At 37.9% G+C, this 26948-nt stretch overlaps 1 protein-coding gene across 3 annotated transcripts in view; it reads left to right on the plus strand.

Annotated features, from left to right (window-relative positions):
- Window positions 1-26295, plus strand: part of CA13 (carbonic anhydrase 13) — a 30673-nt gene extending 4378 nt beyond the window's left edge. The window contains exons 2-8 of one of the 3 annotated variants that reach the window (XM_033439818.2): window positions 146-343; window positions 6680-6798; window positions 13035-13130; window positions 14029-14091; window positions 14624-14779; window positions 19609-19686; window positions 23939-24061. In XM_033439818.2, coding sequence (XP_033295709.1) covers window positions 146-343; window positions 6680-6798; window positions 13035-13130; window positions 14029-14091; window positions 14624-14779; window positions 19609-19659 — 683 coding nt within the window. In that variant the 3' untranslated portion in view covers window positions 19660-19686; window positions 23939-24061. Of the gene's footprint in view, window positions 1-145; window positions 344-6679; window positions 6799-13034; window positions 13131-14028; window positions 14092-14623; window positions 14780-19608; window positions 19687-23938 lie in introns of all 3 variants that reach the window. The other 2 variants (XM_004276155.3, XM_033439819.2) reach the window with 2 other exon arrangements.
- Window positions 26296-26948: the final 653 nt, after the last annotated feature.

Genomic DNA, 26948 nt, shown 5'->3' on the forward strand with positions numbered 1-26948 from the left:
AGATGTTAAAGTGCTGAGGGTAAAGATCGTATTTTATTAATCTTTGTATTTTCTTCAATGTCAAGTACAGTGCATTGCACTCAACAAGTATTTGTTGAATGAAATAACTTATTCAGTCCTTTTCTTTTGGTCCTATATGTTAAAGGTCCTATTCATTGGAATGAATTTTTCCCTATTGCTGATGGAGATCAACAATCTCCAATTGAGATTAAAACCAAAGAAGTGAAATATGATTCTTCCCTCCGACCTCTTAGTATCAAGTACGACACAAGCTCAGCTAAAATCATCAGTAATAGTGGCCATTCCTTCAATGTTGACTTTGATGACACAGAGGACAAATCAGGTTGGCTTTTCTTTTTTTCCTTGGTTGGGGTGAGGAGCTTGGTTGATTGGATGGCACATTCTTATCTTTCATATTTGAACTACCTATGCACTGTGTGTTCCTTATTAGTACTTTGCTAGAACTTAGAGTAAAAATTTTGTTTGATTAGTCCATGGAATAATGTCTTTCTCACGGTGAATAAATAATAGACCAACCAAAAAAAAAACACAACTAGTTTATTTGTTAATTTAAAAACTGAGTGAAGTAGAAAAGAGCATTTCCTTTTAAAATGAACAGTTAATCCTTATTCAAGTATACCTCCTGCCCAAAGAATAGATGATATCAAGTTTAAAAGTAAGATTAAAGAGAAGATCAGAGAGAAGCATATTTTGGAACACTTTTTAAGGCTTCCGACAAATTATTTTTATCTTAAGTCTAATATTAGGATAATGCTGTATTTACTCTATTAATGAAAAATAAATTTTAAAAATCCTTAATTGGAAGAAAGTCTTCACTTATTCATTAAGCTCAGATTTAGTTTAGTAATAATATCTTGTGTTTATGTAGTGCTATATTGTTAGCAAAAATTATAAGCCCATTACATTTCTTCCTCATATTTGTTAAATTCATATATGTGATTCGCTTTCATCAGAGCAATTTAAAAGATGCATAAGGAAAGATGAACACATGGTACTTTTCAACTTTTGGGTGGGTGGAGAAGTAACCTCACTTTTTACATATATTAAATTGTCTTTCCTTCAGACCCTCAGTTTTATGAATCTGTATTAATAGATATGGTTGATGTGATAGTACATTATAAAAGTAGTCCGAGGTTTCTAAGTACAAAGTTTGTACCACCCATAATGGTAGTTTAATACTGTTTATGATCTCTCAAACAAAAAACTGAGGCTATCCTTTCCTACTTTTAGAATAAGAAATGATTAGATTGTACTTCATCTAAAACTTTCTCATAAAAAACCTTAGTCATAAAAAATTCTTACTTTAATTTGCTCAGTGATGATCCTGGTCTTCTCTCTCTCTCCCTCTCTTTCCCTCTCTCTTCCTCTCATTTTCCCTCTACTTTGGGTTAATCAGTGGAATTAGTTTGTCTGTGTTTCCAGATTTGACACTCCATCCGTGCTGGGTAGTGTGTGCCCTCTCCCATAAGCAAAGGTCTCATTTCTATCTAGATCACAATGAAATTACCAGGGTTAATTGAAAATATCCATAAAGTACTTAGTATTCCTCTGAGACAGAAGCTACCTATATATAGGTCATGATTCTCATTCTTCTGTCTCAAGATAAATGAAGAGAATGTTTCATGGTAATTTGGGGGATTAAATTAATTAAAACATAGAAACCACCATGGCTAAAATAAATTGTTGCTGGTTTTTCTTTTTCTTTGGTACAAACTATAAAAAACACAAAGATACTTCTGTAACAAGCCATTTTAACTTGAGTAAAACAGTCTCCATTTTATAAAGAAGCCATTATTACCAAGGTTAACTCTCAATCCCACCAGTCAAGAGACCACAGGTGTGAAACCTTCCTCATGGTCCTGGCAGGGCTTCTCTGGCTGGGCAGCTGCACAACCAGTGGTTAAGCTGTGGGGAGCCACTCCTCAAAATTTTAATAGTCCTTTAAAAAGCGACAGGTAGATGTGAAATTCACACAGGAAGAAATTCATTGGAGATAACTCTCCAATTGGCTGTAGCAGACAAGGGTGTTCTCCCCCTAGCTTCTGGTTTTTCGGAACACAGACAAGGTCCCCCCTCTCTGGGAATCACACCTGACTGGCCCCGTCACCCCTCCTGTGGCATCCAAGGCCTGTCCTCTTACAGAACTTCCCACATTGCATTGTGACTGCCAGTTGGTTCTTTCCACTCAGCTAAAGGCTCCCTGTGAGCAACAGCTGTGTCTTACTCATTAGCCTGGTGCCTGGCACACAGAGGGTACTCAATAAACGTACGTTTCAGTTAAAAGCATTTTTTTGGTATGATGTTTCTTGGAGGATATGGACAACACCATGGTATGGCATTAGGGTACAGAATGCATTAGTATATGTAGGTGAAGTCCCGATAGAATTACAAACCACCAGAAATCAATTAATATTTACCGTTTGACACCTAAATAGTTTGAACATTGGTGGATTATTCATAGTTTGAACATGTAATTTTTAAAGGCTGTGGTACTAATTTTTAAGTTTTAATAAATGAAATAGTTCCTGACATATAGTAAATACTCAATAACTACTAATGACTAGTAATAAAAATAATAATAAATAATAATGGTCTGTGTCCCTTCTGTGGATAAGATATGTTGTGCTGAAATTTTAAAAAGATGTCAAAAGGAAGGAAGCTGCTTTCTTGCTAAGAAAGGCCTACTAGGAATGCTAGTAACTTGATGGATTCAGTGACTGTTCTTTAATTTTCATCTCTAAAAATTGTCAATTTCTCAGTTATAATCCTGTTATCTAGTTCTAGGTAACTGCCTGAAGTTAAACAAATGTACAAGGTCTTAAATTATATATTAAAAAAGAAAAAAACAGAAAAAGATGGGGGGTAAGCATACCTTAGTTGTGTGATCCATGCCCCGCCCCGCCCTGAGCCAAGATATACAGGAAACTAAATTGGCAATCTGTGACAATGATGTATTATAAAACTTTATTATAATTATGTTTCCTTCTATAAGTTTCTTGAGGATAGGGATGGCCTTGCTCATTGTGTACTTAGTATTGAACACAGTTGCTGGCCCATTATAAGCTCTTAAGAATTGTTGAATGAATGAGTGATCAGAGAGTAACTTGGTGTGCACATGCTCAGAGCAAAGGAAGCCAGAAGCCAGACTAATGAAAACTGTCCTGGCTCTGAAACGAATTCAAGGCCCAGTAGCTAGGACCATTCCTATCTTCGTTCTCTCTCTCTCTCTCTCTCTCTCTCTCACTATAATCCTGGCAGATCTGTGCTCTTTGTTCTTTTCCTAGATTCCAAGCAAAATATAGATGTGCTGTTCATTTAGTTTTACTTCAGAGAACTCTTTACCATACAGTGATCAGTCCATGACTTTTATTAGATTCACAAGTCCTAAGACTATGTGCTTTAGTGATGCTCAGGTCACTTCAGTAGCATCCTTACAAACTGAAGTTTGTGGGGGAGTGTTTCTACAGGTGAGGTCTCTTTCTTACTTTATGTTAGTAACATTTATTGATCCGGGAACTGTCCTAGGCATTGGGTATACAAGAGAATGAGATCAATTCTGCCTTAGAGGAGTGTGTATCCTAGTGAGATAGAGAGTAAATGCATGAACAGACAAGTGTTTTGCTTTCTAAATGAATTTTTTTCTGATTTTGTTTTGCCAGCCTTGCTTATCATTTTAGGCACCTGACTACAGTGTAGTTTCAGAAAGTGAGTAGAGTAAGCAAATTACTAACAATTAAAAAAAAAGTTAAGTTCAATAGAGTAATGCATATGTTCCTAGTTGGTCTTTGCAGCATATAGCAAATGACAGATATCCTTTTACTAAGTTATTAAAATTTTCTCAGACTTTAAAATTAACTCTGGTTTCTTGATCTCTGTAGATCTCTTATATGAAAGTTTTATTTGGAATAGACTTTTTTTAAAATCTTAATGGAGGGATACGTGAAGTATTATATATATATATATATATATGCTAAGTGTGATTTTGGAGAAATAATTACTAGTTTTCAAACATAAGATGGAAACAATATATATTTATTCATCTAGGTTGGAAAGTAAGATGAAGAATTTGACTCTTTAAAACACTAAATCATCCTCATTAAAAAATAATTTTTGTCACCATTATTCATTTTATATCATAGTTTAGCTGTTTAGTTGTTTTATTACAGACCATCTCAACGTTGGCGATTCACCTTGGTATTTTGACTCATTTTTTCCCACTCTGTGTTTCTTTGGTAGAGCACTGCTCCAGGAGAATGGTCTTCATGGTTAGACATTTGATCATAGTCCCAGGTTGGATATTTTAGTTAAAACACTCCAAGTCCAGATATGTAAAGAGTAAGGCAATCTCTGTTGCTTAACTAAGCAGAGCTGTGCTAATCTGGCTTTAAACCCTGGATTCAGAGCAGGCTTTCCAGAGATCAACCAGTACTCTTGGATGTTTCCCTAATAATGTGTGTGTTTCTTGGTATCACTTTCTTTCTCCTGAGCCAGCTTGTTTGCATCTTCTCCCAAAGTCAATTCCACATTGGTCACTCAAGCTCTCTAAGCTGCTTTTTATCTGTGAAGGAATGACTTCACGGTTCAGCTCAGGTCTTATTACGCAATAGCGAGGGGAAAAGAGACCCTAGAGCTGTTGATTTCTTTTTGTTTGGAATGCCACTGCATCCATGCTATATGGAGTCAGGGAAATGAGCCTTTTAAATTAATTTATCTGTGAATCATCTTTGAAACTGTTTGTTTAAATACAAATCAAATATTTTATTCATTCCTTCATCAAATATTTATTGTGCATCTCCTCTGTGATGGTTACTATGCTAGGTGATGGGATGGGTACAACAGAGACCCGAGCAGGTGGTCTCTGCCCTCGTGAACATTGTTCCGTGGGAGAAGAAACAGTACAATTTTCTGTTTGTGACAGAGTAACAGAAGAGCAAGCCCTAGAGTCTGGTGTAAGTGGTTCTCCCTTCTCTTTTATTTTTCAGAGGGCTCTGAACATAGCTATCTTTATTTATTGTAAAGAAATCTGGATGCAAATGAATCTAAAGGAAGCCCCAACCATTCAACCTTACAAAAGATTTTATTATATACACTCCCATTTTCTTTTTCCTTAGGCAGTTTCAGGAATTGTAGAAGTTAAAGAACACCCAGTCCAATCTCTTAATTAAACAAACAATCACAAATATAGACAAGAAAGCTGAAGCCCATAGAGGCTTAAATGAGTTTTGAAAGGTGGCATAGTTTAGTAGCCAAGCTGGGACTATTCCCACATCTGCTGATTCCAACTACTATACCAACTCTTAATTACTGATGTTCAACTTCAGCCGAGTCAAACCAAGTAAGGGAGAAATGAATTCAGTTGTACTGGTCAATACAGATGGCAGTCTGGATCATTCTTTCTCCTACAGTATAGCTCAAAGAGGAGTGTGCCTTAGTCAAATGTATTATCTTGTCTTTTTTGTTGTTGTTGTTTGTAGAAAACTGCATGCGATACCTCTTAACATCTTTTGCTTCTTATATAAGGTGCATCATTCTTGACAAATTTTGAGATATATATATATATATATATATATATATATATATATATATATATATATCTCTTCTGAAGAGGAGGGTAATTTAAATCAAACTATTGTTTAAGGCTGCACCATACCAATCCAACACTTAATCCTGTTGGAATGTCAATGAGAGATTAGCAGTGCTTTTGATGTAATCAGCATGCGATGCTTCCACATCTTCACATATCTTTTAAAACATGCTCAATAAAGATTAATTGGGAGGAGACAGTTTAGGACTATGTTTTCTACTAAAAAGCTTTTCTGTGTACTTAATATATGATTCTATTGCCACGGTTTTAGAGATCATATGTGTTGAGGCAAAGTACTAAAATATACTCTGCCAAAGTGACAAAGATATGATGGATTATTTTTAAAGTGTTAATTTTGTCCTGTATTTCATGTTTCCCCAAGAAGATAGAATTCAAGTATAAAAGACATGCTTACTTTGCCAGTTTTTGTAGTAATCATAACAGCAATAAAATAGTAATAATAGCTAACGTGTCCAGCATGCTGACTTTCTGCCAGGCAGTGGTAAGTACTTTGTGTTCAATTTTTCTTCTGTTTTTACAACAGCATCAGGAGGAGGTAACATTACTCTCTGGAGGTTATAGACAGGAGAGCTGAGGTTTCAAAGTTAAAGGATTTGTGCAAGATGACACAGTTAGTAAATAAGGCGTGAGCCCCAGGACTCCTAACGCTGAAGCCTGTTCTCTGACCATATTGCTAGGCTGCTCTACCGTGTTCAAGATGGAGCTCTTAGCACATCACATTTTTATTTAGAGAGGCTGACATTCTCCATTAAACAGAGCAATTCTTTACCTCTACAAACTCCCAGTTTCTGCTACTTTTAACCAGTGTGTCTGTTTTGATTTACAAGATATTCCATAAAAACCTGTATTGTGGACTCTTTAACCTTTTAAAATGTTTGTTTTTACTCCTCATATATTTAAAAGTTGTATTCCTGTCAGCCATCTGAATGACATTTATAAAAAATTCCTTGAAGGACATGGAGATGTTGAGTGATCCAGGGAGATGCTGTGGGTTGTGACAGGATGTGTAATTTTTTTTTTCTTGCTGACAATTTGAAATGTATTGATGTTTAGTTCTGCGTGGGGGTCCTCTCACCGGAAGCTACAGGTTACGACAGTTTCACCTTCACTGGGGGTCCACCGATGATCACGGCTCTGAACACGTGGTGGACGGTGTGAGATATGCCGCAGAGGTGAGCCATCAGACTTGTATTCATCATTCAGAGTTTTTCTATGTGATGGGATTTTGGGGACACAGAAGACAACTCTCCTTATGCCAGATTAGGTATCTCAGTGGCTGAAATCGCTTTATTCTGTCAGCATGAGAGTTTATCAACATGAGAGCCACACATTTGGCCCTTCTGAGTCTTAGAGATTAAGGTTTTTGTGCCATTTTAGAAATGAATAAACTGGAGACTTAGAGAGACTAAGTAACTTATCCAGCTAGGAAGCAGTTGAGATGGCTTGAAACCCAGGTCTGTCCAATACCAATTACAAACTCTGTTGTATTTTCTGAAAAACCAGTGAGAAGGGAGAGAAAGAAACATTTGGTTTAGGCCCAACTGTGTACACATTTGGTCCAGACACAAATATATACTAAGATCACGTAAAGTCCATATAATAGAGTTAATAGTAAGTGGCCAAGTTCCTCGTAGGGAAAAAAAGTAAAGTCACAAACCCTCCTAAACTCTACATTACCTCTACAACCCCAGGTATTAAAATGGAGTCTCTGTTAATTATTCAGGTCGTTGGTAAAGCAGAATAGGATGAAATGTTCATTGACTTGTTTTTTTTCCATTGGGGAGTGAACTTCTTTTCCTTATAATCATATTCATTAATAATATTCTACTTTTTCTAATCCTCTGGTTAAAGGACAAAGCATAATATACTTCAAGCTTTAAAACAGTTAAATATTGGGCTTCCCTGGTGGCGCAGTGGTTGAGAGTCCGCCTGCCGATGCAGGGGACACGGGTTCGTGCCCCGGTCTGGGAAGATCCCACATGCCGCGGAGCGGCTGGGCCCGTGAGCCATGGCCGCTGACCCTGCGCGTCCGGAGCCTGTGCTCCGCAACGGGAGAGGCCACAACAGTGACAGGCCAGCGTACCGCCAAAAAAAAAAAAAAAAAAAAGTTAAATATTGCTAACACCCAGCTTTATCATGAGATGAAAGTGAATTATTGTGTGACTCAACCAAAGCTACTTATGTGAAAATATATAATGTGGCTTGTGAGTCGCCTAGGCAAGATAGAGCAAATGTTACCAGGCAAGTACAGTTTTTCTTCATTTTTCTTGTGATTACTGACCTGTGGAGTTGAGACACTCTTTTATAGCCCTGCTGTTCAGAGAGATTCAGCAAACAGACTTCTTTCCAGTTTTATTTTTCTGTTGACTTATACATCTGCTCTCTGAGACTATCAACCAAAACGTCCTTTTTGCCTACTAAAACACTTTTGCTTGAGGCCAAGTGCTTAGGGTATGGGACCTGCTCTTTCCTTGGGGTGGAGGAATAAAATCTACATCCAAAGTGGACAAAAGATGCCAAGAATGTACAAAGCAGAACTCCTGAATCTGTACAGTGTCTCAGTTTATATCACCTACTGAATAGTTTTCATGTTTGCTTTCTAAAGTTTCGTGTTCTAAATTTGACATGTTCTAACTTTCAAAAGCTTTGTGCAGATTAAGAGCTGGCTTTGGATCACTGAACTGTAATTTTCCTAAGCCGCTTAGGACAATTGGTCACATTGCTTTATGTTTACACCTTCTAACTTCATAAACTTCAAAGTATACTCTCAGAGAGGTTGACTCTGAGTTGGCAAGTGGTTTCCTGGAAAGCGCCCTCATATATCCTGAAATTAGTCAGAGGCTCAGAGTCCTTACTTGCAGAGCAAGGGCCATCTTTGTAGGTTTTCCTTCTTGAAGAAGATGAAGCTTTGACTGGAATTTCACACTGTTCTTTAATGTATGTTTAAGGCTATTTATTTCATTTGTTCATGCATGCATGCATTCATTCATTCTTTTAAGAATTCATTGAGATCCTAGCATGTCCCCCATCTTGGCCCAACTTACTCGTGCTCATCCTGAAGGGAGTGCTGGGAAGGAGGAGGGATAGGTCAGGAAACACTTCCTCATGGAAAAGGCTTTACCCAAACCTGAAGCAGGAGCAGGAGTGATCCAGGCAAAGGGGAGAGCGCCTGCATAGACTCATGTGTGAGTACTGGGGCTGGGGAAGAGTATAACATATTATCACATATTTGAAGAACAGAATGGCCAGTGTGATTAGAGCACGAAGTAAAAAGGGGAGAGTTGTCAGGGGTAAAGTTGGGAGGCTAGAGGCATCTCATCTTACTAAGGTAAGTCACGTGAGTATTGCAAACTTTATTCTTAGTGCAACAAGAAGCCACTGATTGGCTTTGAATCAGGAAGTGATCATATACGTGTTTTAAAAATATCATTCAAACTATAGTTTGAGAATAAATTGGGTTGAAGCGGAGTGGATAAAGGGAACCAGTCAGGAGGCTTTCGGGAATTTTCCAGGTAATAGGACATAGTGCAGCTGGAGGGCTGGCTGGCTGGAAGTGCCACTTCAGTGGGGTGATTGGTGATTACTTGGGGTTGAGGGTGAGAGAGGGAAGGAGTCAGTGTTTCTGGCTTGAGATAGGAATGTAACTGGAAGAAGAGGAAGTCTGGGTCAGACCTCAGGGTTGGTGGGTGTTCAAGGTCGACAATAAACAAATAAATAAATTGGATGTGGTAAGTTCTTTGATAGGAACCATACCACATGATCTGGTAGAGTAACTGGGTGCTTAAGAAAGGCCTCTTTGAGATGATCAGTGAATTGAGACTGAATGACCAGAAGAAGCCACTCTGAGGAAATCTAGGGAGATCTTTCTGGTAAGTGGGAACAACAGGTCCAGGTGCTCTCAGGAAGAAATGAGGTTGGCATGTTCTAGAAGACAAAGACATTGGCTTCCAGGATTGGAGTTAATGAGAGAGGAGAAATTATTAGCCATGTTCCAGAGAGGCCTGCAGGGGCCATACCAAGTTGGTCTTTGGGGGGCTTGGTGAGCAGTTTGGAGTTTATCTTCATGTAGCAGGACAAAGACAATGGAGGGTTTCGAGCAGGGCAATGGCATGTTCTGCTTTATATTTTATAAAATATAGCTAGCTGCTCCATGGCTAAGAGTTTGGGCAAACATTGAAGAAGCAGGGAGACAAACTAGAAGGCTATGAACGTGTTCACATGAACGATGATGGTGATTTGTACTATGGGGGGGTGGAGATGAAGAGAGCTAGACGAATCCATATGTTTGGGGGGTAAAATCCATGGGATTTGCCAAGGAGAAGGATGTCAAGATTGAAGGAAGGAAAAAGAAGAATCTAGAAGCACTCTTAAGATTTTGGCTTGAGCAACCATGAGAATGGTTGTGCTATTTGCTGAGATGGGAAAGTCCAGGGAGGAGCAGGCTGCAGACAGGAATGAACTGTCTGTTTGGACATGTTAAGTTGGAGAGACAACTATAGATATTCTAGTCTTGTGTTCAAATAGGCTACTGGATACAAACCTGGAGTTTAAAGAAAAGGTCAGTGTGGGAGATGGAGGTATTTGGGAGTCATTTGCGTTGGGTTTCAGGTTCAAAAGGATCCCTTTGTGCTTGGCTATCATAAGTGATTCCTAGGGGTTGTTTAGTTTTTCCAGCTACTTTTGTACCTAACTTCAGGACTATCATCAAGTTGTGTCCTCTTAAAAAATAAAAATGTGGGCCTTCCCTGGTGGCGCAGTGGTTGAGAGTCTGCCTGCCGGTGCAGGGGACACGGTTCGTGTCCCGGTCCGGGAAGATCCCACATGCCGCGGAGCGGCTGGGCCCATGAGCCATGGCCGCTGAGCCTGCGCGTCCGGAGCCTATGCTCCGCTACATGAGAGGCCACAACAGTGAGAGGCCCACATACCACAAAAACAAAACAAAACAAAAAAACCCCACCCACATTTAAAGCTGTAACCTATAAAAATTTAATTTGGAGCCTAATCTAATGATTTGTGACATTACAGATATTAAAGTAATCTAAATCATGAAAGACTTTATGCCGAGAGTCACCTATCTACAAAAAGTAGGCTAATAGTTCACTGCATATTTGGAACTTTATCTGATTACAATTTATGCCAAATACATAATGAGTGTATTAAATATGTAGTTGATAGTAAAATTACAATTTCAACATTAATGAGCACATTTTATGAAGCAATAGTATGCAATTTAAAAATACTAAAGTTGAAAAATACTATTATTTAGAAATTGCTTTCCAATAGGGAAGAATCTTATTTCCCTTTTGTTTTTGTTTTTTTGCGGTACGCGGGCCTCTCACTGCCGTGGCCTCTCCCGTTGCGGAGCACGGGCTCCGGACCTGCAGGCTCAGTGGCCGTGGCTCACGGGCCCAGCTGCTCCGCGGCATGTGGGATCTTCCCGGACCGGGGCACGAACCCGTGTCCCCTGCAGCGGCAGGCGGACTCCCAACCACTGTGCCACCAGGGAGGCCCTTATTTCCATTTTTGCAGTGGCTACTATAACTTCTTGTCATTCAGTTCAAATCACTGTGGCTGTCACTGTTAGAAAATGTGAGTTTGTTGTTTGTTTGAGTTTTAGTTCAAATACAAATGCTAATAAAGCTGATATCAGTGGCTCTGAAGATACTGCTGCCAGTTAAGCAAAGTGTGTGGCAGAGAGAAGGACTTGTTTAAAAAAACAAAACATTTTTCTTGCTTTAGTCTCCTATAATATTTCAAACAATTGTTGTTTTTAACCAGTGGAAGGATATACAGATAGATTCATGTCTCTTTAGTTACACATTCATTTTCTAATCCGTTGGAGTTGTGAACATAAAGAGGGCATTTCACATCTTTCTATCTCTTTGGTGTCATCTCTTACAAAGTGAACTATGTTGGCAAGGAGCCACTTAAAACAACTTCAGCATACTTTCCTACCTCTCCCTTACAGTGGAACATCATCTGTCTCATGTGAGCCACATGAATTTTGTTTCGTCATCCAATGTTTTCAGGCTTTGTGCCTCTCCCAGCTATCTGACATCAACATAGAACATGGCACCAGAAGAATCCGCTTCTGTATTTTCCATCTAGATATGCCACAGTCTTCCTTGATTGTTTGTTAATGGTGCACTATTTTATAGTTTTATAGTTCCCAGTTTATGGTAACTCTTATTTATCTAGAAAGCCTCCCATATTAGTTGCCTGTGAGATGTGAAGTTATATTTAAAGGAAGGGGTAAAAATATTCATTTGAATATACTACATTCTCTCTGTTACAGCCAGAAAGGCGATTTGTGCATGAAACCCTTCATAAATAAGTGTTTCCTCCCCGAGGTGCCAAAAGGACTCATTTGAAAGAGATCTTATCTGAAGTCCATCCTTCCTGGAGGGTCCTTGGACAACATGGCTGAGTCATGATCTTGGCCAAGTCATTTGGGTGCCTGCATTGCCCTCTGGATTCTATCTCAGTTTGTCCTTCCCTTAACCAGGAATGAAGACCCTCTAAGAGTGGTCTTCTGCCTTACTGTCATTCTACAACCCTTCACGCTTGTTTGTGAGTCTGGGATACTGCATTGTTTATTATTATAGGACATTTAGGACACCTTTGGAAGTTGTGAAGTGGGTGAAGCCTGTTTTCTAGAGTTCCAACTCCTTGTCCAACTCCAACTCCTTGTCTCTTCCTTCTTTTTTCCCCCCTCATCAGTAGCACCAGCTGCCTCTCATTTTCTTCCTCAGATGCCTCTGTTTACAAGACCCTGAAGCCTCTTTTTCCCTCTTAAAACTTGCTCTCAACAGAGGATCTGAACATATTCTTAGAAGTTAGAAAATGTGTAAATACCGCTAAAAATAATTACCCCTAAGGAGAATTTGCATTTTCAAGCCATAAAAAGTCTTAAACTGCAGTGATGAACATCTGACTGGCAGTTTCAGGAACAACTGGCGCTGTTCTCAGCAGCAGGATTGTCCCCAAATACCTACTGTGTGGAGGTTGACTTCTCCACTTGCCTATGACCCTGCGCTCGTGCGTTGGACTCAGCTGCCAGCTGGGGTCTAATTGAAGGCTGCACAGTTGCAGTCCCATCTGTGGACATGGGGGAGCCCTGAGTCACTTGGGAGCAATGGTTGGAGATTTTTAGGGCTAGAGAGGCTTGACAGGATGCTCCAGAGCCTTCTAGTGATGTGGACTTCAGCACAGTACACCACAGACCAAAGTGACATGGTCCTTCACCTGTGTACTTTAGTTTTTAGACAAAAGTAAAGAGGAGGATTCTGGACATTATACATATAAGTGCACAACACCAGAAGATCTATATAAATGTTTTATTTGTATTTATGTTTTTAAGGGTGTTTAAAAAAAAACATTTGAATTATGTTGTGTTCCTCCCTTTCAGCTCCACGTTGTTCACTGGAATTCAGACAAATACCCCAGCTTTGTTGAGGCAGCTCATGAGCCAGATGGACTAGCTGTCTTGGGCGTATTTTTACAGGTGAGAATCACTAATTTCATTTTGAATAACTAGTCAGCCATGTTGGATAAAGAGTTTCAATCATGGGGTAGACGGTCTACCATTTTTTAATAGTAAACTAGTTCTAGGTTTAATGTTTTCCCTTTGAAGTGAATTTTAAAGTTTTGTATATTATTTTATGGTTCATCTAAGGGCCCAGAACTACCCTAGGAACATTGTCTTATGAAACGTCTCATTGTCCATTGATCATTTTTTTGTGAATAGCAAACGCAGATGCAGCAACAATAGTGGCAGAAGTAACAACTGAGATCTTGAGAAGAAAATCTTTATAATAGGCTCTTCCTGACTGCTCAATATTTGGAGATACAGGATAGGGTAAAATTCAAGTTCCTGATTCTTTTTTTTTTTTTTTGGCGGTACGAAGGCCTCTCACTGTTGTGGCCTCTCCCGTTGCGGAGCACAGGCTCCGGATGCACAAGCTCAGCGGCCATGGCTCACAGGCCCAGCCGCTCCGCGGCATGTGGGATCTTCCCGGACTGGGGCACAAACCTGTGTCCCCTGCATCGGCAGGCAGACTGTCAACCACTGCACCACCAGGGAAGCCCAAGTTCCTGATTCTTGAAGCACTAGTTTGACCACAATAGTATTTTGTCCCAAACACACTGACCATGGAATCGAAGTTATAGTTCAGCCAAGGAGCCCTGTAATATTATCTTGTTGTTTCAATTTTTCTGGCGTGATAAGGCTGGCAGGTGAAAGAGAGCCTCACTATAGAACAATCACTGTTTGTTTGTTCTGGGCTGGCTTAGGTTTTTTTTTTTTGTTTTAAAAAAAAGAATTTAAAAATAGTGACTGAAATGGAGTGATGCAGACCTGATGTGCTACAGTAACCATTTCTTCTGAAATGTTGTGTTTTCAGATTGGTGAGCATAATCCCCAACTTCAAAAGATTACCGATATTTTGGATTCCATTAAAGAAAAGGTAAAATTAATTTCTATTTACTAGTGACTAATATATTCCTTGGTTTCTCCTGAATTCTCTTATCTTCTTTTAAAAATTTAGACTTTGACATAGCATATGCTGCTGGCTTGGAAGCAGGTTTGGAACATACTTGACCAATAGAACAGAAGTAGTTTATTACCACTTATCTCTTGAAAATTATGAAGGGGTCTTAAGTTATCTAAAACAATCACTAATGCATCTATTTTTGCATAATTAGTTTCTTTTGTTGGAGTTTTGCAGCATAAGCCTTTAGTGGCAACACATTTTAAAGACCACTTACATTAAAAAGTAAATCTTGAGCTTCTTAAATAAATCTAGGTGATGCGCTACTTCATCTTAAATTTTTAGATTAAGGCAGATTCTTTTTTTTTAAGATATGAAAAGCAGATACTAAATAATTCCATGAATTACAGAATTCCAGTGAAATAATATTTCAATGGATGTATGTTTTTTTGAGGTCTGTGTAAAGCTTTCCCATTGTAATTTGTGGGAATTCTCTTTTCTTCCTCAGGGTAAACAAACTCGATTCACAAACTTTGACCCATTATCTCTGCTTCCTCCACGCTGGGATTATTGGACATATCCTGGTTCCCTTACAGTCCCACCTCTTCTAGAGAGCGTCACATGGATCGTTTTAAAACAACCTATAAACATCAGCTCTCAACAGGTATATCGCTTTTTCCACATTGATCCTGATTCACTAGAGGAAACTGGGCTTAATCTTGTGTGTGTGTGTGTGTGTGTGTGTTTTCAAACCCTGCCCTCATTTCTGCTGTTGTGAAGCCTGAAATTAAGGCTTTACCTTTCTCTTCATTAGTCAGATGGGTGGTTGGACCAGATGAGATTTATGTCCCTTTCTTATTTGACCTTCTATGATTAGATGATTTCTTTCCCATTTCCTAGAAATGCAATGTGCAAACAGGCACGGGTGGAAGTGAAGTGCCACTTTAAGGGCTATACTTGTTTGTTTTTATTTTCTTTTGTGTGGTCTGAGATATCAACAGTCTGGGATACAAATGGGAAAATCAGGAGAGAAGCTTATCTCAAAAGGTGATAGTCTCCTTTTTGACCTCAGTCCCTGGACCTGCCTCCCCTACAGATCTCACATTTAGAAAGGGAACGGTGAGAACAGCCTTGGGCATAGCACCCTAAGAAATGTGTGTACTTGTTAAATTTAAGAAGTCCATCTGATCTTTTGGCTTTTATCTGACAAAACTGTTGTGAAGCTGCCTGAGGGGCTTTAAGCATTTGCTAAGAGGCTGTGGGTGGCTGCCTGTACTCTTCTTGTGAGGACATTTCCTCACTGGTTCTTCTGATAAATGCTTATAGAGCCCCCATAGTCAGTCGGTCAGTCAGTCTTGGAATGTCTTTGATGACTCTGGCCAGAGCTGTGAACCCACCCTGTGACTGACGAATCTGCCAGGTGGATGCTCTGTGCTCTGGGATGCTGTACCTAACGGGTTTTGTTTTGTTTTCTGTTTCAAATTATATGCTGCGAAATCTTAGTAAGAACACAACCTAGTAATTTTTGCATCTAATAAAGTACTCCTGTCCTGGGCTGGCCCGCCTGCCTAGTGGTTTATATCTTTCGTCCAATCAAAGACTAGAGCTGTTTCACCTTTACGAAGGTCATATCAGGTAACTTTTCCCCTTGGGGTGTTGAACACATCCAACTTCTGTCGACCTTGTCTTTAGAATGAAAGCCAAATAATAATCTGGGGCATACGTATTAAAACACTTTATAAAAGTCTGGGTAGAAATCCAGAGCTTGACTGACACGGAAATTCCTGTGAATTTTTTCCATCATAAATAAGGTGAGTTGCATCATGAGAAAAATGACCTGTCACAGATTCAGTGGCTTTATTAATGGGGTTCATTTTCCTCCCCTTCACGTGCTAAACTGTTTACTTTTACATTCTTTTATTAAATTTGAATAGGTTAATAGTGAGAGTTAATACATTATAACATCAAGTTAGTAATATTAAGGGAATCATGTTTTCCCTTATATTTCAAGAATTTCTTTATTCCTTAAAGCTGGTTGGAAAATAAGTTTTTTCAATCCACCTGTGATTTGGAAAACAATATATATCAAAATATATATTTAGTTACTTAAAATACATAAAGTTAACCGAATCAAAAATAACCCCCTGCAAGTTTAGGAATGACTGACTGCCTAGCTGTGAATTCACTACTGTATCTTATTTGAAGCTCAATTCATTAATGTTAATTATTAATGTGGTTTTTATGCAGTTAGAGTTTATAAAATAATAGCTGTATTTTAGAGCTTTAGTGTGAGTGGTAATTCACTTTGAGGCATTCACTTAAATCTACTGTAGCAGGAACACTTTCAGACATTTTATTTTTAACCAGATTGAAATGATTATCTGAGTAATAATCCCAATTATTATGATGATTATAATATCTTAATAATCCAAATTATCATGATGATTATAATATCGTAATAATCCAAATTATTATGGTGATTTTAAGATTTAAAGAATGAAGCAAAAGATATTTTAAGAGTCAAATCCCATTTGAACCATGAGAAGAACATCAGAAAATGCCCAGTTGAGAGACATTCTCAATATACCTGATCAGTAGTCCTCAAAACTGTCAAGGTCATCAAAAACAAGGTAAGTCTGAGAAATTGTCATAATCACGAAATGCTCAAGGAGACAAGACAACTAAATATGATGCCATTTCCTGATAGGATCCTGGAACAGAAAAAGATGTTAGGTAAAAACAAAGGAAATCTGAATAAAAGATGGACTTCAGTTAATGATAACATATTAATATTGGTTCACGACTTGTGAAAAATGTACCATACTAATGCAAGATGTTAATAATGGGAAACTTTTGTGTGCGTCCTTAAAAGTGAATGAAAAAAAATAAAAGGGGAAACTGAGTGTGGGGTATCCGAGAACTAATTATTCTATTTTTGCAAGAATTCTGTAAATTCAAAACTGTTCTAAAATAGAAAGCATATTTTAAAAATCCAAAGCATGAAAGGGTTGATAAGATTATTTAGTTGCTTAACTCTTTTATATAAAGTAAAATGAAAATGTCTTTTGTGTATACCATTGATTTAAGGATTACTTTTCAAAAGATAATTTTTAATCTCAATTTTAGCAGCTCTTTATTTTAGAAACCACTGGAAAATAGTATTTTTTATTTATTTTTCAATTCCACCGTATAATGTCATTATCTGTGAAGATTAAATCCTCTTTTTAATAAGTTGGTGCCAATTTTTTTCTAGGTTTTTTTCCTGCTGCTATTTCTTGCCAAGTCATTGTTTGACCTAAAGGGCAAATCAGATGGTTTTCGTTTTCTTTTTCTTGATCCAAGTCCATTTTTCTCCCCAAAGAAAAAGAGTCATTTACGGGAATGCTTGATTTAACTGCCAGGCCAGTAAACAGATACACTGTTTTTTGCTACTTCTGATAACAGATCTGTCATTCTTTGGAAGGCTGACTTCTCTTGCCAAGTCTCTTTGGTTTATGCCAGATTATCTATAGTGGCTTACTGACCTGCTGAAATTTGATGTGCAGAATACTTGGCTTTAATTCTGTACTCCTTTTTAAAGAAATTTTTTTTCTTTTTTTGTTTATTATGATATTTGCATACAATAAAATTCATGAATTTTAGTGTGCAGCTGATGATTTTGGTTATTGTAACAACCACTACAATCAAGACATAGAGTGGATCCCTTGGCTGAAAAAGTTTCCTTGTGCCCCTCTGTACTCCATCTTCTTCCTTGTCCATGGCCCCAGGCAACCACTGAGATGTTGTCACTAGAATGTTATTTTAAAATTTTATTTAAATGGAATCATATAGTACATAAACACTCCTGCTCCTCCTTCAGGTTTGGAGTTAAAGGCCTTTTCCAAGAGGGAGCATTCAAAACAATCTGACAGAGTATTTTCTCTCAGTCTGTGGTTTGCCTCTCATTTTTTTTTCACTATATCTTTTTTTTTTTTCTTTTTTTTTCGCGGTACGCGGGCCTCTCACTGTTGTGGCCTCTCCTGTTGCGGAGCACAGGCTCCGGACGCGCAGGCTCAGCAGCCATGGCTCACGGGCCCAGCCGCTCCGTGGCATGTGGGGTCTTCCCGGACGGGGGGACGAAGCCGTGTCCCCCGCATTGGCAGGCAGACTCTCAACCACTGTGCCACCAGGGAAGCCCTTCACTATATCTTTTGAAGAGCAAAAGTTAAAAAGTTCTTAATCTAGATGAAGGTCATTTTATCAATTTATCTTTTATCGTTTGTGCTTTTGGTTTCCTGATAAGAAATCTTTGCCTAACTGTATACCACAAAATACTTTTTCCTACTTTAAGTAATAGTTTTAGCTTTTACATTTAAGTGTTCTATTATTTATGAGTTAATTTTTATGTGTGTTGTGTCCCATTTTCTTTCCTTCCGATATTCTTTTTTTTTACTTGAAGTACAGTTGACCTACAATATTATATCAGTTTCAGGTATACAACATAGTGATTTATTATTTTTATTGATTATACTCTACATAAAGTTATCACAGAATATTGGCTATATTCCTCTGTGCTGTACATTACATCCTTATAACTTCTTTATTTTATACCTGGTAGTCTGTACCTCTAATACCCTTCCCCTATATTGCCCTTCCCCAAGCCGTCTCCCTTCCGGTAACCACTATTTTGTTCTCTTATCTTGAGTCTGTTTCTGTTTTGTTATATTTGTTCATTTGTTTTATTTTGTAGATTACACACATAAGTGAAAACATATGGTATTTGTCTTTCTCTGACTTATTTTACTAAGCTAATACCCTCCAGGTCTATTCATGTTGTTGCAAATGGCAAAATTTCATTCTTTTTTTCTGGCCAAGTAATATTCCATCACACACACACACACACACACACACACACACACACACACACACACACACACACACACACACACACACACACACACACACACACACACACACACCACCCCACATCTTTTTTATCCATTCATCTGTTGATGACACTTAGGTTGCTTTCATATATGATATTCTAATTATGCAAACATTTGACCTTTTAATAACATCTAACAGGTTCCTTCCAAGGTTCTATTAGTTTGAAATCTTTTAAAAAATCTCTGTTCTTCACTGTGGATAATTTCTATTGATCTATATTCAAGTTCATTTGCTCTTTCTCTGTCATGTCAGTTTGTTAATTTTATCCAGTGAATTTTTGTTTTAGAAATTATATTTTTTAGATCTAAAATTTATACTTGATTCTTTTTTATTATTTCTATTTCTCTGCTGAGACTTCCCATTACTCTGTTGAAATTTCTCACGCACTAAAAAGTATGCTGTTTAACTTCATATAACCCACAGGTAGTTGAAGTAGCCACTTTAGAATCCTTGTAATTTCCAAATTTGGGTAATCTTGAGTCTCACTTTGTTGATTTTTCTTTATTTAAGAATGTATTCCATTTTCTTGAGTCTTTGTATATTGAGTAATTTTCTATTGCATTCTAGATGTTACGAACATTAAATTGTGGAGATTCTGGATCTGTTATTTTTCTCTGATGAGTACTGTTTCCTTTGTGTTGGCAGGTAATTTTCTTGGCTGGGCTTGAGTTGCAGATTTTCCTTCTTGTGCAGTAGCTTCAGTCTCAGTACATGTGTAGTTCTTGGGTATGAGTTTGGGGATCCTCTCTGTTGCTCTTTCCTTGCAAGGCAGGTATGCCCCATAGCAGCTCTATGCACCTTGCAGACTCCACCCTGTCCAAGTGAAAAACTGGAGAGACAGGAACTCACTTGAGGGCTCCCATATCTCCAAATGAGCATGAACTCCCCATCTATATCCCTCTACTTCTGTTCACTCTTTAGTACCTGCAGCTAGTTGTTTTTTTGTATTGTGTCTGGGTTTCACAGTTGTCTTTTTCTACAGGAAGGTTGTCTGCAGAGTCTTAGTCCAGTAGATCTGGAATCAAAACTCTAATGTCCTTTTTTAATAGTAAAATTTTTTATTTTGTAATTAATGATAATTAACAATCTAGGAAAATTTCCCTAACTTCTGCATCTTCAGACTATGTGTGAATTGAGGAAAGAATTCATTCACTTGAATATTAATTTTGACTTACTATATAAAACTATCTAATTATCTTTGAAATTAAAGTTTTAAATTTTAGAAGACAGTATAAGTCAATTCTAGAATTGTTTAATAATTGCCAATTTTTGCAAGGCATGATGCAAGAGGTATAAACAAGTGTTAAAAAGGCCCTTGTCCTCCCATAGTTTATAATCTAACAGAGGGGATAAAATAAATGCATAAAAAACTGTAACACAGTGGCTTTGCTTGGTACTGTAAGAGAATATAAGGTGTAAGGCAATTTCAGAAGGGGAGAGACTAGTTTTCAGTGGAGAAATCAGGAAGAGACTTCATGAAAGAGCTTACATTTGGGTTGCTTCAAAAAGTGGGGACAGGTTGGGAGTATAAAGGAAAGGGGTATTTCAAGAAAGAATAGCATAAATAAAGGCAAAAAGGAGAAGTGCAAAAAATATGTGGGCAACTTTGTACCTGTGGTTGTCAAAATTGAGAGTATGCAAGAATCACCTGATGAAGTTTACCAAAATGTGGATCCTTGGGCCTTGTTAGAAACTCTGATTCAGAAGTCTGAGGTGGGGGGGGGGGTGTCCAGGAATCTCAAGTTTTAAGAATCACCTCAAAATCTTTTCATTCAGATGCTCTTGGACACCCCTTCACAAAACTGACCTAGAGTGGGACTTGTGTGTGGAATAATAGGAAATAATCTAGAAGGATTAGTTGGAATTGGGTGGTCAAGAGGCTTGGAAGCCATGCTAACAATTTTGTTTTGGAGCCTTAATAGGGTTTGAAATGTTATATATTTTAGAGATATATTTTGAAATGTTTACACCTGAAATGATATGATATTGGGAATGTGCTTCAAAATAATACAGTTTGGGCAGGATTCGCAGATGGAGAGAGAGAATGGGTGAGAGTGTGGATGAAACAGAATTGGCCACGTGTTGATGACTGTTGAAGCTGGGTGATGGTTTATTATGTTACTCTATCTACCCTTCTGTATATCTGCCAGTTTCCATAATAAGAAACAAATAAGAAGAGATTAGGGGAAAATGGAAAAAAAAAGAAAAGAAAAAAAAAGAAAAACACTTACAGATACAGTGTAGTGCTGTGGTTAGTGCATGGCTTATTTGCCAGATGACTTATTTATTGAAATTTCCTAACTCTCCCTCGAGTTCCTCATGTTTAAAATGGGTATAATGGTATATTATAGATAGGTTTGTTTGGAGGATTAAATGTGGTATGTACTGTAAAACACTTAGCATAGTACGTGGCCCACCATGTTCTATAAGAGAGAGCTTATTTTTATTGTTAGTCAACTTCGGCAGGCAGTGGAGAGCTAGTAAAGACATTTGAGCACTAGAGTGACTAATCAAAGCTGTTTACAAAACATTAGAAAAGGGTATTTCTGCCTACTGGGGTCACTACAGAAGAAATTTAAACTTTCAGTAGTAGAGCCAAAGAAAACAGCAAAACAGCCTTCACCCTGAGCTGGGGAGATTCTTGCCAGGAGCTGTTTAGATACTGAGTCAGCCTTAGTGACAGAGGGACAGATTTTCTGCCTAAAGGAAGCCAGAGGCCTGGTGAGGGTATGACACTGATAGGAGCCAATCTAAGCAGAGCCTAGCAGATCAGGGTCTATCTAGCTGGGCTAAGGGACCAGGAGGACGATCCAGCACCAGAAAGGGAAGGGGTTTGATGAGACATCAGGACAGGTTCAGAGACTCTTACCAAAATGAGCAGGCTGGTCAGAGAAAGATCTAGAGTAAGTTCTAGTTCTAGATGGATGAGGCTAAGGTGAGGTAGGGAGCCATGATCAATTTGCAGAGGAGTCAAAGGGGGATAGGGGGATAAATAAAGCCAAGATCTTCAGAGGAATAGGCAGTTTCCCTGGGAGGCTAGTTGTGTTCAGTGAGGCTGGCAAATCAGTGCACTGATTCAGGACTTGGGATTCCAGCACAGTCACCTGGAGTGGCCACTCCAGATAGACCTGGATCATCATGATCTGCAGAAGGCTGGACATCTTCTCTGTGGCTGTGGAGGTTAGATTTCATTAGCCTCTGCTACTTGACTTTACCAGAGAATTATATATGTCCCATCTGGTTTTAGCCATAATGATCTGGTATAATGAAACATGAGTAATAGCAAGTTGTAAATATTTGTCCTATTCTTCTCATATCTATACTCTTTGAAAAGACACCTCAAAATATGACTTGTGGAAATACACAGCTGCTTGTATATGATACCTGAACATATCTCCATAGAGTGCGGTTATAAACTATTGCCTATTTATTATGAAGGACCTGCATCACCTCTGTCTCCCATCCTGGCTAGTACTGTTAAGAGAAATATTTTAGGCTTCAGGTAAATGGTGATGATGGAAACCTAATATATGTGTCCTAGTCTGAATTTCCTTGACTCTTTGATTAGGTGACTAACGAAACTTAGAGAATGCAGGCTCTCATTCTCAACAATTTAATACTTTGTACTCACTCAAAACAGCAAAACAGACACCAAAAACTTACTTGTGTGGCAATATGTTTTTAGTGAACGTTTTTGAGACAGTAAAATTATTCAGGTAATTTACCCAGTCTTCATTTTACTACTATAGACCTGTGCTTAGTCTTAAAACGTAATATTAAATCACAAAGGAATTGCTAAATAATTTATAAAACAAGCTTATAATAGAAAACTTTTCAGCAATTAAAAATAGTGACATAGATATATCTATTGACGTGTGAAGGATATATATTAAGTGATAAAATAAGGTTTCAAAAGAGTAAGTATAGTTGAGCTTATTTTGCAATAAAACGTGTCAAGCGTGTGTACTGGTGCATGTGCATATAGTGCTTGTACATAAGGAAACATCTAGAAGGATATACTCCATAATGTTAACAATGGTTATATTTTGTGATGTGATTTCTCGTAATTTCTGTTTTCTTCTTGACACTTTGTGTACTATATGAAGTTTGTAAGATAATTAAGCATTGTGTGTGTGTGTGTGTGTGAGATAAGAAAAAGTAAGCCCTTGTGTTGAGAAATATGCCTATATCGCTTAAATTGTATTGAAATATTATAAGTGGTTGAAGACTCCTAGTCTTTTCCCAGAGTTAGTTGCTGACAAGGCACACATATGGTGAGAGAAAAATCACTGTTTAAGGAAAACAGTACATAAAAGATGAAAATTCTGTAGGATGAGTACCACCACATGGTTCCCTTGACAATTTGGGCCATGTTATATTGGAGTGCTCGTGAGTATTCAGTGTAATTCCAAGAGCTGGATGACACCTATTGAGGTAATCTAATCCAATGCTTCACTTTATAGATGAGGAAACTAGAGACAATAAATGATTTTCCCAAGGTCACACAGCTCACTAGTGGCAGAACCAGGACTGGGACGCAGCTTGGAAAACCCTTTCCACTGTCCCATTATGCCTTTGCAGGTGACATTCTCTGATTTCTAGATATGTACTCTTTAAACCACATTCTAAATGTTGTTTCCTCTTATTACTTTGATCTTCAAATGAAGAAAGCTTATACACTTAATTTTTGAACCCATAGGTATTTGTATTGTGATAAGAATCTAGCAGAAGGGTTGCTTTATGATGTATGACCCATAACTTAGAAAATTTTCATTGAAGTACATTTAGTTCCCAGTAGAAGAAAGCTTATAAGTTTCTTAACTTTCTGTGCAGGGCAATTCGTTAACATTGGCATGACTTTCTATGCTAAAACTAACTCTTCTCTTTTTTTCAACAGCTGGCCACATTCCGCACCCTCTTGTGTACAGGGGAGGGCAAAGCAGCGGCTTTTTTGTTGAGTAATCACCGTCCACCACAGCCTCTGAAGGGCCGAAAAGTGAGATCCTCTTTCCATTAAAAGTTGTCACCAACAGACCACCCCAAACGTGTCTGTGGAGAGAAAACAAAACAAAACAAAACAAACACAAAAACCCTTACTAACAGTTCTTTCCTAGAATTCTAATTTATGGGGTGCCATTTTGCTGTCAGTTTCAGCACAAAGAAAATCAGATCTTTTTAATCAAACTAACTTAAGTCATCTGTCTCAGATTTGCAGTTTATAAGCAGTATATACTTGGGTATATAAGCAATAAACACTGGTGTGTTTTAAAACACACGGAATACATCTACTTCAACCTGCGTGACAACGTGGCAGGCGTTGCAAACCTCAGAATGTATTAAAAATCTTCCCTTGCCATAAAGACTGATCAGTCACATCTCTCAGTGATGTTTGGTGAAAAACTTAAATGCATTCCCAGAATGATAGGATTGTGGTACCTTTTCCTAAACAAGGGATTCCGCTTAATATCTTGTTATCATTCCAATTCATAAAAGTAGATACTATTTCCTTTTAAAGTGAATTTTCATTTGGATCGTGTTGCTGATTCTCACTGCAGGATACCTCTAATAAAATGAACAAGAGGAGAGTTATCAGGGTGGGGGTGGGATATAGCGAATTAAAGCATCTATTCCACAGCTCAAAAAGAGTCAATACAATTTTGGTGAGGAATTCCCCAGGATATAAATGGCTTTTTAAACTTTAATGACTTATGCCATACATCTCATTCACTTGGTGATGTTAATGATAAACTGGCTAATAATTGATCAGACAAAGTGGTTGTCAATTTATAGCATTAGCATTGTTTGAAACAGATTACAAGGTACCAGGGCAGGCAGAGCTGCCCATGGGCATGAGGCACAGGTTGGCTAATTTTGTCCTGTGTTTTGGGAACAGAGCAGGGAGCAGTCCTGTGAAGGTCATTGTTTTGTCAATTGATGGGGAAACATTACTTGGGTTTCATAGATATAATCAGTCATAAACCCTTCAACCCATTTCCATGGCAACACCCCTCTCCCCTTACACACATGTCCCTCCATCTCTTAATTTTGTAAGTTGGCTCTTGATATTCACTTTAACCTATTATCTCTTGTATATTTTTGTTTGATTTTGGTGAAGGAGGATGGGGGAGGTCCTTCTGCTCTTTCTGGTACAAATACAGTGACACTAAGCATTAACTTAATAATCACGTTTAAGACTTGAACACGTGCTACACTTCTGTCATCTTCTGGGAAAAGTTTAACTGAGTTTCCTTAATTTTGATGATTTGTTAAGACACCTCTCTTCCCCTGAATGTAGATTTTAATAATTGGAAGTATTCTGTGATAGTCTTCTTCTTTTTTTTTTTTTTTTTGGACTGCACCACATGGCTTGTGCAATCTTAGTTCCCCGACCAGGGATCAAACCCAGCCCATAGCAGTGAAAGCACCGAGTGTGAACCACTGGACCACCATGGAATTCCCTGTGATAGTTCTTGATAGGATCACCGATTATCAGTAAATTGTGTAATAATGATAGATATGATTGCATTAAGATGAGTTCCTGAAGATGAAAGCTCCTTTGTTTTTTGTTTCCCCTTCACAGTATCTAGCTTGAGGCCTTGCAGGAGATTGACAAGTAGCAAATATTTAATTAATTGAATATTTAAAAAACTTTATTTTGTATCTTTGGTAATTATCTTGCTGCTTGCAATCAAATGCACTATAAGTTCATGTAACAAGTAAAGTGCAAGTTATCCCTTGAAAATTGTTTTTTCTTAAAGGAATACTTGTTAAATCTACCTGTGTAACCAGAAGTTCTCACTGGTTTTAAAAATACCAGTGTTGAATGAATTTCTTTAGTTTGGAAAGACATGTTGTGAAGTATCCTAGTCAGAGAAAGAAGTCTGTTTTCTCAGAGAAAGTAAATAGCATGTAGGATGGGGATTCTAATTACTGTGCATGAGCATTACCACTTCATAATTTAAGCTTTCTGCTACAGTATTCCATCAGTTCTATGCTACAAATTGGACTTTAGTAGACTAAAAACATCTACACAGCACTGATTTCCTTGAAGATTGTCTGATAATTTATCTCTTAGAGGCAAAAAGTTCTAAGTGTTATCTAAAGTCTAAGTTGTTATCTTTTGAAAAGATTAAAGAGTTGTAAATACTAGCATGGATAATCTTGTTTCCCACCTGTATTGGATTTATATTTGTTAAGCATTTTGTATTTTAACTTAAATTGGATTCAACCACAATAAATATTACAAGACAAACTGAACTTGTATATGCAAGATAAAGAATGAGATTACATTTTTACACTTTTTATTTAGAAAACAATTTCAAACTCACAGAGAAATTGCAAACACAATTTTTTCCGCTGAATTATTTGAGAGTAAGTTGCCAACCTGTTAATGCATCATCCCACAAACTTCAGTGTATATTTTCACAAGTTAGGACATTATCCTACAGAGCCATAGTACAGCTAAAACAACCATGAGGTTAACCTTGCTTTATTATCACTGACTATGCCATTCGAGGGTAACTCGTTCACTTAGCTGTGTTTCCTTTGGTCGGGCACTGGTCCTCAGTCTTTCTTTGCTGTTTATGATTTTGACACTTTTGAAGATGATAGGCTAGTTATTTTACAGAATGCCCCTCAATTTGGGTTTGTTCGAGATTTCCTTGTGATTAGATCCAGATTTTGCATTGTTGTCAGGAAGATCACAAAAGCAATGCTGGGTCCTATCAGGCAAATTGATTTGTCCTCTAATGGAGTATATTCACTTCAGCACTTGATTAAGATGGTGTCTGCTAGGCTTTTCCACTGCAAAGTTACTCTTTTTTTCCTTTGTAATTAACAAATATTTGTGAGGGGATGTGCTTTGAGACTATGTAAATATCCTGTTTCTGATTAAACCTCCAATTTAT

Source organism: Orcinus orca, chromosome 17 (genome assembly GCF_937001465.1).
Source record: "Orcinus orca chromosome 17, mOrcOrc1.1, whole genome shotgun sequence".
In the NCBI taxonomy this organism is placed as follows: domain Eukaryota; kingdom Metazoa; phylum Chordata; class Mammalia; order Artiodactyla; family Delphinidae; genus Orcinus; species Orcinus orca.